We start from the raw sequence: 13,122 nt of genomic DNA, 5'->3' as shown, positions 1-13,122 counted from the left end.
CATCCGCACTGCAGTGTTGAAATTTGGCCTTGGTGTGGGCAGTTCAGCTCAGTCGGCCGTGCATCATCCAATTAATATAGGCTGTCTGTTGTCGTCACGACAGTGGCTGTGTTCTCACTTCCAATATCACAGGATGTGGTTTGTGACGTTTGCAGAGGTAGATTTAAGCCAGGACTGATGCGTGTGGTGCCCAGTTCTTAACCTGGAACATTCGCCAGAATAGATGTTGCACAAGTTCTCCTGATGAACTGTCATGGCACATTTGTCCAAGCATCATGCATGAGATGCCATATCTGCATGAATGATGCAACATGCTCCTGTGTCAGCGCCTATAGGGTTTAACGCCTTCATTCGTGTCATTACCTGCATTGAGGCATGGCTTGATAGTGGTCCATCTGGCAGCATAGGTGCATCATTCACAGTCAATGGCATTCATGTGAAGGGACCAGGATGAAAGGAACTTATTACCATATGCGTTTGAAAGATGATGGTGGCCACTTTTTATGATGGAGAGGGTAGCTGCAGGTTTTAATGTCGCTGAACCTAATACATTTGTTCCCTTGTGAAGGATGGGCAGTCCCTTGAGAGACTCTGGCGTCAAGGTACAGGGATTTTCCAGTGGAGGTATGTCACCACAGACTGTCTGGTAGCATTATTTATTTTGGAGAAGCTTAAATAAAATCCGTTCTGGACATGGACCCACCTGGCAAGGACCCCCACTGGCACAGAATCAGCCCTGGATGCATGGTCCTTGCCTCTCTGATGGACTTAACATCCTCATCTGTGGCAGGGTGGCCTGAATGTGCATGGGCCTTCAACTCCTCCTCCTCTTCATCTTCTTCCTCCTCAGAAACTGTGGCTCTGCCCATGACCTCGTCATCTTCACTCGCCTGTGCAATGTTGTGCAGCATGCGGCACACAATAACTGCTCTTGAAACCCTTGCTGGGGCATATTGCAGAGCTCCCCCTAAGCGATTGAAGCATCAGACTATAATTTTTAAAATGCCAATGGACTGCTCGATGGTGCTCCTGGTGACTTCATGGCTGCTAATTATAGTTTTGCTCTGCATCTGACTGTGGGTACCTAACAGGGATCATTAGCCATGTTCTTGGGGGGTAGCTGTTATCCCCTCAGAGCCCTCCCCTGATCCATGTGGGTGGATGAAATAGATTGGGGAGTTGCAAATTCCTTTGTATGAAGGAATCGTGGCAGCTGCCTGGGAATCTTGTGCGCACTTGAAGAAATACCTTATTGTGGTCACAGACGACCTGCATATTGATGGAGTGGAATGATTTGGAGTTCACAAAGGGGTCTGCATGCTGAGTTGGGTCTTTGCCGTCAATGATGCTCTGCACCTGAGGGAAGCCTACAATTTGGGCAAAGGGTGCCTCTGTGAGTTTGAGACTCAGGATCCATGGGGAAACTAATGTATTCACCCACATGAGCAAACAAGGCATGAGTCACTTCCTTAATGCATCTCTGTGCTGCTGACTGTGATATGCCAACCATGTCTCCTACTGAGGCCTGGAAGGGCCTGCGGCGTAGAAGTTCAGTGTGATGGTTACCTTCACAGCCACTGGTAGGGCCTGGGGGTCAATGAATTGTGACTCCAGTTGCTGCTGTACTATGTGACAGATGTCTGTCACAACATCACAGCTCAGCCTGAGTCTTCTCCAGCACTGGTTTTCTGTCATGTTGGGGTATGATGTCCTCGTTCTGTACATCCTCACCACAGGGTAGAACCTGATTGTCCTCCCTCTCCTCCTCCTCCTTCCTGGTGCTCATGTCACAGCCGCTTCTTCATGGACTTCAGCCCTCCCTCTGAGCTCCAGGTACTCATGTTGACTGGCTTCTATTGCCTCTATGTGAGAGCATGCCATGCCTATCCCTTATGCTTCCTTGGACAAGCACTATGCACACTTCCGAAGCACTAGTTTCTTCCTTGCACCTGGGTGGAAGACTCAGCTGGGGCAATGAAAAATTACCCAGCAGCCCCAACATCCCACTTCCTCGGGTCACGAGAGGATAATGGGAGTTAAGGTCCTGGCACTTCTGGGGGACTAAATTAAAACTTCAATTTAATTTCACAGGGGTACCTAACCTTTCCAAGGGGTACCCTGGCTCTCCAAAGGAAACGCACAGAAAACACACCTCCCCTGACGTGGTCTGCTTTGCGCACACCGGGCTTCATGCAGCAGTGGCTCAAAATACTGAAGTAAGTGGAAGCAGCTGGTGATTCAAATGGCCAGCTGCCTCCAGGACCCATGAGTGCACGAACCCTAGCTGAACTCCAACCCTGCCCCCACCAAGGTAGGAAATGCAGGAACCCTGCACCCCAAACCGGGCTGGTGGGGGGGGACTTTGGCATTTCGTCCATATCCGAGATTTTCGCCACTTTGGAGAGCCTCTCCACCATGGTGAAAATATCGGGCTTTAGAGTACAAAAACAAGGATATTATGCTAAACCTTTATAAAACACTGGTCACCTGGAGTCTTGTGGCTAATTCTGGGCATCGAACTTAAGGAAGGGTGAAGAGGAGATTTACTGGAATGGTATCCAAAAGAAGGGGCTTCAGTTATGTGGCCAAAATGGGGATGTTTTCATCAGAGCAGAGAAGGTTAAGAGAAGATTTGATGGATGCATTCAAAATCATGAACGGGAGAAACTTCACAAAAGGGTTGATAATCAGAGGACATAGATAGGTGATTGGCAAAAGAACCAGAGGCAATGTGAGGAAACATTTCTTCTTGCAGCGAGTTGTTGTGATCTGGAAGATAAGGGTCTGAAACTAATTGGTTAGCTCCAGCACAGCACCAACAAAACAGCACAATGGGCCACACTGCCTCCTTCTGTGCTGTATCATTCTTTAAACCTTTGGTAACAGGTCTTTTTAGGTATTTTGTATTATGATGCATAGATCAAAAGCAAGTTCATCTTGCACACAAAGTCATGTAAATTGGTTTAGTGAAAAAAGGCTGTAACATCACTTTAGTACAGGATTTGTACTTTAATAGGCATCTTACAAGTAAACATTTTAAGGCTACTTACAGTTTAGGAATTCTGATGTGAGTGAAAGAAGTATTGTGTATAAAATTGCTTGTGTGTTTGTATGTCTACATAAAGATGTCACCATGCAATAGAGATTCCTGCTAAACTGTATACTTTTCAAGTCAGATATTACCTTTTATGTAAAGAAGAGCAATGAAATAACAATTTATTAAGGCATTTGGCATAAAGAATCATATCAACATAATAGTTACTGTCATACAGGTAATAGGATGTTCCTGCAAATCGCAGGACTTTAAACTATATTTAGTTTCTGGTATCTTTATGTAATTTAAACACATTGGAGATGATAATGGATGCAAATAGTTTCTTAATCTAACAGAGATAGTAACTAAAAACATTGCAAATAATTTGGCAGGGTGTGAAAAAGGTGATAGATGGTCAGGCTAGGTGTGTAATTGATGACTGATCCACTGTTGCCCGTTTCACAGCTCTGCCAAAGTTGAACACTCCACCCAATACCAATTTATAAGCTGTCACCACTGTGTACATCACATATATGATTTAAGTCACATACTGTGGGTCACTTTAAAAGGCACACGACTGCTGTATCTCTGAAACAAGCAGACTCTGATTCCTCCATTAGCACCCCTTTGCACTACTTACAAATAAGGAAATAATAACCTAACAAAAGTCAAGGACAAGCGAAGACTGTCAAAATTCACCTTCTCACAGCTCTAACTCTCCTATTGTTGCATTCAGTTACATCTTGACTATCTCTTAATATGTTTGGGTTAATTAATATGGCAGGTTATTCTAAATCCTTATCACCCTTCTTCCTTTAACATTTGTTTTCAAGTTGTATTCATTTTATTGGATTGATGCCTGCTGCTTCCACATTCCAGGCCTAATTTGAGGTAACTTATGGTAATATCTATGCCGTATCAGTGATGACCCACTAAATGTCCATTCTATACTGTACGGCGCAGCTTCTCAAATATTTTTGCATTACTTAAGCCCATTTACACTTGGGATTGATCTTGTTGCTCTTTCCTGAGTATGCTACAGAGTATAGTAATTAATAACGGACGTTTATAAAAGAATGAGAAATGCAAGCAGAAGTTCTTCAGTTAACAGGAATATGCAACTGAAAGAATTTCTCTCAGATGAATAATATAATGAAAGTAAAAGGATTTTGGATTTAACATGTCCATTTCTCTAACAGAATGTTCCATAATTACTTAAAAGGAGTTGGCAATAAAGCTGTTTTTGCAAGACTGTAACTCATCAGAATAATTGGAAAGGATGATTGGAAGTCTCTCTGAGCCGGACCTTCTCCCATGGGATAGATCCTGGTTACTATACACGTTGATTATCAATGGCGAGTTTAATTCTCCTGTGCTTGTGGCAATTTTTGTCAATGCCTGCTGGTGCTGCGCACAAGCAAGAAGCTGCAACAACATAAAGGAAAAACTGACATCTGAGTGCATCTATGCTTTACTAACAGCAGATTTGTTCAAATTTCAAATAAGATTGTATAGCCCTCAGATCTACAGCCGGAGCTAACTCATTGTGAAAGTCATTGGCATAATGTAGAAAATCATATCTTAATAATGGATAAACTGTCCATAATGGTCACTAATTTAATAGAAGTTACTTATACTTAAGCTTTCTGTTTCTTTATAATAACAGTAGATTCAATTTAACTTTCAATAAATTAACTTTAAATACAATTTTTAAAGTTTCCATCCTACGCGGGCCTTAAGTATTTCAGCTATGAATGCAATCCTGGTCAAAAGCTGCATTGCATAAACTATCTTCTAGAAATAGTCTGCTGCTAAATTGCACAAGAAGTGAAAATAGAAAGAACAACCCATAAATGATCCATGTGGCACCCCTTCCCTGCTTTCTGTTTGATATAAAGGCCACAGAAATGCTTCACCTATTTTCAGAACAAACTAGTTCTACCAGTCAGCAAAAGGATTTAATGACAACACAGTGGATCCACTTTTCTCAATAAGCACATAGTTTAAAAGAATTGTACTATTAAACTCATTCTTAAATACTGTTTCATTCATTTTTTTTATCTTAACTATTTATGAATCTGGGAACTATCACCTCAGTACACTATACTTGGTTTCAATTTTATCACAGTTTAAATATTTGAGTAAACACTTTTTCATGACGCTTTACAAAAGACAATGCAATATTATATTTGTGTCTGTTTTTAAATTTATGTTGGATTAATCTTATTTTACCTTTTTTTTTATATATATACATTATATATTTAACCATTTTTTCTGTCACAGGTACAAAGTAGAATGTAGAAACAGGCATTTATGCTACATCATTTTAATCACAGAGCAAGAGAAAATATCTCAAAAAGTTACTTACCAACAAAAGGAATACTTTTAAAAATGTATGCAGGGCAGTATTACACCAGCATGGCAGTAGCTGACTGTTGCTCAGACTGTGTTCATGAAGTTTGTTTCTAAAAGTGTAGAGAACACATAGCAGAATGAGGTAGAAAAAAGGCAGGAACAGGCATGTATTTTTAAAGTTTCATAATTCCGTCGACATACATCACACTGCAATGCTGATAGGAGCAGCCAAATTGGACTTTGAAAACCAGTTCAACCGTACAACTCCTCAAGTTTAAACCCATTCAAGGAAAAGCCAAATTTCTAGCCCCTTGTGTTTTCTGTTTGCTTTTCCACTTCTTTACTCACCTAAAAGTAAAAACTAAAATATTCAGCAGAAGCTTGGTGTTTCTTTCCTTTCTCTTTCTCTCTGTCTCGCTCTGTGGTAATCCCTGCCTATAATGTACACTGCTGCATTTTCCTGAATGCTCAGGAAGCTGCTTATCAGCAGAGAGGTTCTTCTCACTGTTCACTGCTGCTTCCTCCCACACCACCTACACACGGGCCTACGCACTTTCATCATACTACTCCACTTGCAAGCTGAAAAGGTGAAACAAAAGGTCACATTAAACGTACATGACAAAAAACTGGAAAATTGGTGATACAGCCTAAAAAGTCTATTTTAGGACGTCAGAACGTTTTGAATGCCCATGTAAACCAGTTGCCAAATGGATTAGCTTTACAGATTCATTAGTAGAGTTAAAAACACACATACATACTCCAAAGCCCCAGGTTATCTGATTCAGAAACATTTAGCTTAACATGTAAGTTCCTTCTTCCAACAATAACAATGTTGCACTTAATTGCAATGCTTGAGAATATTTCTGGTACTTGTGACATGTCTTTGTACGAGTGCAACCACTACACAATATATAGTTAAAGAAGGATAAGTAGTTGTTTAACTCATAACGCTTCTTGTTTTTGAGGGAAAATATATGAACCCAGCATTGAAGTCTGCATCACAGTAAAAATATTTAGATTGCAAATCTTCCTTAATATTTATTAATTTTGTTGTATCAATATGTACTTCATGCCACTGGGAATGAGGAAGTGAGTTTTAGTTTTACTTTTGAAAAGAAAAAAATAACATTTTTTTTTGACTAAAGTCCCCAAATCACGTTTGTAGTCTTTCTACCAGTCCCATGCCTTTGTTCAGAGTGTAAATATTTTTTTCTTTTGTTTCATTAACAATGAAAGCACATAGCCACATTATTACAATCTGAATCAGCATGAGCCTTACTAAGTTTTGTCATTGCTACTCAATAAACATGTTTGATCTCAAATGGAACAAAGGTCTAGGGGTTCTGAGACTTCAAAGTACATCAGAATGTAATCGCTAACGCTTAACTTGATATGATCATGACTGCAATATGTTTTATTGATTCGGAAATTTTCCACAGCTAAGTACAGTAAATTCGGTTTTACTGATGAAGTGGTTAAATTGGCTCTCTGCCAGTAAAGAACACTTATTAACTTTTTCACTTTTTAATTGCTGCCTGAGGTGATTAACTGCTTCCAATTGTGTTGACATTGCTACCTGGCTCCTCTGATTCATCCATCAGAGATGAACTTTAACAGTTCTTAGCTGGACCACAAGGCGCAGATTCCTGTTACAGTGAAAAAACTCTCCTGAGGGCAAAGAAGAGGGAAAGGTAGAGTTGAAGTGGGAAGGAAAGGGAAGAAAGGCACCAGTCAATTTGTCCTATTTCAACCCCACATTCTGTTGGTCAACCATAGAATGATTAAGTCATGAAAATGCTTGTCTTCCAGACCAACCTTTGTGAAGAAAAAAATAAGCATGACAGTAATTTAATTAAATTAACCATAAATCAACTTCACTGTGTACTAACATTATCTTGGGTCATCATTGTGCTGAAATTGTTTAACAGGCACAAATATCTTCCAAGTACAACACTTGTGATATCCAATAACACTAAAGAGACAGAATTTTATGTCCCCCCAGGCGGGCGCGTGCTCGACTCAATCAGGCATAAAATCGTGCAAGATGACGTCAGGCAAGCGTTCTGACATCATCACACACTCGCGCGATATTTCGCTCGGCAGGTGCATGCAGCAGTCAAAAGCGCACCCTGCCAACAATTAAACAGGCAATTAAGCCCATTAACGGCGTAATTGAACACGCTTTTTCATGGCCGGTCCAACCTTACGGTTGGCGGACAGGCTAATCTGCCTTTACATTTTTCATGGAACCTCATTCAAGGGCTCGATGAAACCTCCGTTAGGAAATAAAATAAAAATAAATATCTGGGTACAGCATTTTTAGGATGTATGCTTCCAGGTGCTTGATTGTGCTACATCGGCAATTTTCCAGCTTTTTTATGCTTTATTTTATTATTTGCAGGCCTGCAGCTCCCTGAGGCAGCCGTCTGCCTTCAGGGAGCTCCCTCGCAGTGCTCCCTGCACCTGTGGTGATGTTGTTGCCCGCCCCCATTCCAGCAGCTCTGAGCTTTTCAGTGCGCGTTTCATGCTGGCTGACCGTTAATTGGCTAGCCAGCGCGGAATCGCGGTCAGAGGCCAATCGCAATCACGGGCCCATTTCCCGACCGCTGTTGGGCCTGCCAATCATGCTCACTCAACAAGGGAAAAATTCAGACCATGATGTTACTTACTCAGTGCTGAATATTTGTATCAAATGCTTGATCCTATTTTGATGCTGAATATTCTTGCTTTTTTGCAATCAAACCATTTTAACAACCAAATGTGCTACCTTTTGAAGCTGGGAATTGCTTGTTGTTGTGTGTTTCTTGCCGCTATTCAGTTGGCAGCCAGGCCAAATAAATCTTCTCAGTAATGGGTCCTGGGGGTGTGGGGGATTTTTTTTACTGAAGCAGAAAAATACAGTAATATTTTTATTTTTAAAATATTTCAATCTCTTGTAGTTGATATTAGTTATGGAGCTAAGATTATCTTAATCTTGATTGAGCCAAGGACATAAGTTTATAAAATTATGAACAAAAAGTGGATCTCCTATGCACTTGCTCTTAGTGAATCAGAGGATATGGTGGAAGTTTGCAAGAAGTGAGCGTAGCAAGTAAATTGCAGTAAATTATTACTTCATTGGCTGAAATGTGCTAAGAAACAATCTGAAATCCAAAGCTTCTTTGTGCTGTAGATATTTTTAAAGTGTGATGCATGCCGGAAAAATTTCATATATTATACCAGATTTAGAACTAATGTTTAAAACCAAATCCAATTTGATGTGATATGTAGGTATGTACTGATATAGAATCAAATGTTAAAATGCTGCCGCATCCAGTCATGAATGGTGGTGGATAACTAAATAACTATACAGGAGGAAACTTCACAAACATCCCCATCCTCAATGATGGGGGGAGCCCAGCGCATCAGTGCAAAAACAAGTCTGAAGAATTTGCAATCATCTTCAGCCTGAAGTACTAAGAGAATGATTTATCTTGGCCTTCTCCAATATCAAAAATGTCAGTTTTCAAACGATTCTATTCACTCCAGGTGACATCAAGAAATGGCTGAAGGCACTGGATACAACAGAAGTTATTGGTCCTGACAACATCCTGGCAAGTAATACTGAAGACTTGTGCTTCAAAGCTAGCCGAGCCCTTAGCCAAGCTGCTCTAGTACTGCTACAATATCGAAAATTTCCCAGGTATGCCCTGTCCACAAAATGTAAGACAAATGCAATTCAGCAATATACCACTCCATCAGTCCACTCTCAAACATCAGCAAACTGGTAGAAGGTGTCATCAACAGTGCTATCCAGTGGCACTTAGACAGCAATAACCTGCTCACCAAATTTCTGTCTGGGTTCCACGAGGGCCATTCAGCTCCTGACCTTATGACAGCTTAGTCCAACGGACAGAAGAACCAAACAAGAGGTGAGGTGAGTGACTCCTCTTGATATCAAGGCACATTTGACTGAGTGTGGCACCAAAGAGTCCTAGCAAAACTGCAGTCAGTGGGAACAGGGGGAAAATTCTCCACTGGTTGGAGCAATACCTAGCAAAAAGCAAGATAGTCATGGCTGTTAGAGGACAATAATCTCAGACCCAGGACATCGCTGCAGGAGCTCCTTAGGGTAGTATCCTACACCAGCTATGTTCAGCTGCTTCATCAATGACCGTCCCTCTATCAAAGGTTAGAAGTGGGGATGTTCACTGATATTTCACAGTGTTCAGTACCATTTACAACTCCTCAGATACTGAAGCAGCCTGTGTCCAAATGCATCAAGATCTGGACAACATTTACAAGTGCACTGATAAGTGACAAGTAACATTCATGCCATGCAAGTACCAGACAATGACCATCTCCAAAAAGAGAGAATCAAACCAGCTCCCCTTGCCATTCATCAGCAATATCATCGCTGAATCCCCCAACATCAACTTCCTGGGGGTTACTATTGGCCTGAAAAATTACGGGACCAGCCATTAAAATACTGTGGCCTAGATTTTCACAAGAGTTATAGAGACTCCACGCCTTATCCAAAGTGGCACCGGGAGCCCAAATCAGGAAGACCTGTCCCCATTTCTGACATACTATTTTCACCAGTAGGTGAACAGGCATGGGATGTAACTCACACATAGGGTAAACCTGAACTCAGCAGGGGCATTTGAATTCAGTGATGAGTTCAAACAGGCCCCATTTTAACTGGAGCAAGGGACTAACCCTGCAGTGTGTGAGTTACAATTTTTTAGAGGGGATGTAAATACTCAGAAAAGTCAGTATGGTCTATCAAGCTGTCCAGATATTTAAGCCCCCTGCTCTTTAAATTTTGAAAAAAGCCTGCCTGTGTCTCTGAGTTGAAAAAAGTGGTACTTGCAGTTTCAATAGCCGTTTGTTGACATAACTCTAAGAGCTATCCATATAGTATTATTATGGCTTAACTACTTCCACAACTTTTCATTAACACAGTGGGGTGGGGTTGGGGGTGGGGGAAGGGGGGACTGTAAGTTTACAGTTTGATTGAAAGCTCCAAAAGGTTATTAAGGGATTACTTGTCCTTCATGTGAAGTAATGAACACAACATATGTTTCTATATGGGATTAATAACTTGATGAGATTTAAATGTATTGAATGGGCTTTTATCAGAATTTTTTTTTATATAGTGAAGATTGTAATAGATACTTAGAACTTTATGTTATTTCATCTCTGCATGGCTCCTGAGGTCTGCCCATACTGGATATTGGTTGAATTAGCATAGAGCATGTAAGGGCAAAGGGTAGTGAGTGAGTGGTCAAGTGTTCGCATGGGTTGACAATAAGTTGGTGTAGAGGCAATAAGGGGCCACAGGGATGAGTGGGGGTCATGTATTGGCATGAGTTGGCACTAATAGGGTATAAAGTTTCAATAAAGAGTGCATGAGGGCATGCCAAGAACATCATACCTAAAAATGAGATGTCATCCTCATGCCAGACATATCTAAAAATAAGGTGTCAATCTGGTGAAGCTAAAACACAGGACTACTTGCAAGCCAAGCTAGAGAGGTAGCATGCGATTGACAGAGTCAAGAGACCCCACAATCAACTGATCAGATCTAAACTCTGCAGTCTTTTTACAATTAAACAACTAACAGGAGGAGGAGGAGGCTCCACACATATCCCTATTCTCAGTGATGGGGGAGCCAGTGCATCAGTTCAAAAGACAAGGCTGAAGCATTTGTCAACAATCTTCAGCCAGAAGTGCTGGATGGATGATCCATCTCAGCCTCCTCCAGAGGTCCCCAGCATCACAAATGCCAGTCTTTAGCCAATTCGATTCACTCCACGTGATCGCAAGAAACAGCTGAAGACACTAGATACTGCAAAGACTATGGGCCCTGACAAAATTCTGGCAATAGTACTAAAGACTCGTGATCTAGAACTAGCCGCACCCCTTGCCAAGCTGTTCCAGTGCAACTATGACATCGGCATCTAACTTGCAATGTGGAAAGTTGCCCAGGTATGTCGTGTCCATAAAAGGTAGGACAAATCCAACCCAGCCAATTACTACCCTGTCAGTCTACCTACAATTATCAGCAAAGTGATGGAAGGTGTTATCTACAGTGTTATTAAGAGGCACTTACTCAACAATAAGCTGCTCATTGACACACAGCTTGGGTTCCACGAGGGCCACTCAGCTCCTAACCTTATTACAGTCTTGGTCCAAACATGGACAAAAGAGCTGAACTCAAGAGGTGATGTGACTGTGACTGCCTTTGACATCAAGGCAGCATTTGATCAATTGTGGCATCAAGGAGCCCTAGCAAAACTGAAGTCAATGGGAATCAGGGGAAAAACTTTCCATTGGTTGAAGGCATACCTAGCACAAAGGAAGATGGTTGTGGTTGTTGGAGGTCAATTATCTCAGTCCTAGAATATTGCTGCAGGAGTTCCTCAGGGTAGTGTCCTAGGCCCAACCATCTTCAGACGCTTCATCAATGAACTATCTTCTATTATAAGGTCAGAATGGGGATGTTTGCTGATGATTACACAATGTTTAGCACTATTAATGACTCCTCAGATCCTGAAGCAGTCCATGTCTAAATGCTGCAAGACCTGGCCAAAATTTAGGATTGTGCTGATAAGTGGCAAGTAGCATCTGCGCCACACAAGTACCAGGCAATGACCATCACCAACTAAAGAGAATCTAACCATCTCCCCTTGACATTTAATGGCATTACTATCACTGAATCCCCCCACTATAAACATCCTGGAGGTTCCATTGACCAGAAACTGAATTGGACCAGCCATATAAATGCTATGGCTACAGGAGCAGGTGAGAGGCTGGGAATTCTGCAGCAAGTAATTCACCTCCTGACTCCCCTAAGCCTGCCGACTATCTGCAAAGCACAAGTCTTGCCTGGATGAGTGCAGCTCCAACAACACTCAAGAAGCTTGACACTATCCATTCCACAGCAGTCCACTTGATTGGTACCCCATCAGTGCTTTAAACTTACACTCCCTCCACCGTCGATGCACAGTGGTAGAAGTATGTTCTACATACAAGATGCATTGCAGCAACTCATCAAGGCTCCTTTGACAGCACCTTCCAAACCTGCAGTCTGTATCAACTGAAGGCAAGGGCAGTCGACACATGGAAACACCACCACCTGCATGTTCCCCTCCAAGTTACACACCATCCTGACTTGGAAATATATCGCTGTTCCTTCACTGTCGCTGGCTCAAAATCCTGGAACTCCCTCCCTGACAGCACCGTGGCTGTACCTGCACCACATGGATTGCAACAGTTCAAAAAGGTGGCTCATCACCACCTTCTCAGGGGCAAGTAGGGATGGGCAATAAATTCTGGCCTTGCCAGCGACACTCACATCCCAAGAAAGAATTTTTAAAAAATATATAAGGCAACATACAATAAGCACTTTTACTGCAGAGGGGCACGGGTGCTTCAAGACATTGAGGCACATTTGTGGGTCTTGGTAATGCTTATCCTCTAAGTTACTTGCTTGAGCTAAACTTGTGATGGGAATGAGCTGATACTTCCCCACATGGAGAAAGGACAAATCAGAAGGCTAGAATATGCTTATCTATCTTAGAAAGTAATTTTTATGGGGCAGTAGCAGTGGCGACAGTCAGGGGCTGGGGGGTGGTGCTTGTGTTGGTGAATCATGCAACAGATTCCCATGACCTTGCTGGTTTTACAAGAAATATGCTAATCTGCAGTGTGGGGTGACAATTCATCAACACTCCACCCCCAACAGAATG

The 13,122-nt window shown here is 41.9% G+C and overlaps 1 protein-coding gene across 4 annotated transcripts in view; it reads right to left on the bottom strand.

Moving 5' to 3' along the window:
* LOC144683554 (receptor-type tyrosine-protein phosphatase R-like) overlaps positions 1-12,832 on the bottom strand; it is a 110,698-nt gene extending 97,866 nt beyond the window's left edge. Inside the window, exons 1-3 of one of the 4 annotated variants that reach the window (XM_078546682.1) lie at positions 5,738-5,905; positions 5,403-5,499; positions 4,250-4,459 (exon numbers count right to left, since the gene is read on the bottom strand). In XM_078546682.1, the coding sequence (XP_078402808.1) occupies positions 4,250-4,350 (101 nt within the window). In that variant the 5' untranslated portion in view covers positions 4,351-4,459; positions 5,403-5,499; positions 5,738-5,905. Of the gene's footprint in view, positions 1-4,249; positions 4,460-5,402; positions 5,500-5,590; positions 5,669-5,737; positions 5,906-12,770 lie in introns of those variants that run through there. The other 3 variants (XM_078546680.1, XM_078546679.1, XM_078546681.1) reach the window with 3 other exon arrangements.
* Positions 12,833-13,122: the final 290 nt, after the last annotated feature.

This window comes from Cetorhinus maximus, chromosome 8 (assembly GCF_964194155.1).
Source record: "Cetorhinus maximus chromosome 8, sCetMax3.hap1.1, whole genome shotgun sequence".
Taxonomy (NCBI): domain Eukaryota; kingdom Metazoa; phylum Chordata; class Chondrichthyes; order Lamniformes; family Cetorhinidae; genus Cetorhinus; species Cetorhinus maximus.
This window is presented reverse-complemented; position numbering and strand designations above follow the sequence as displayed.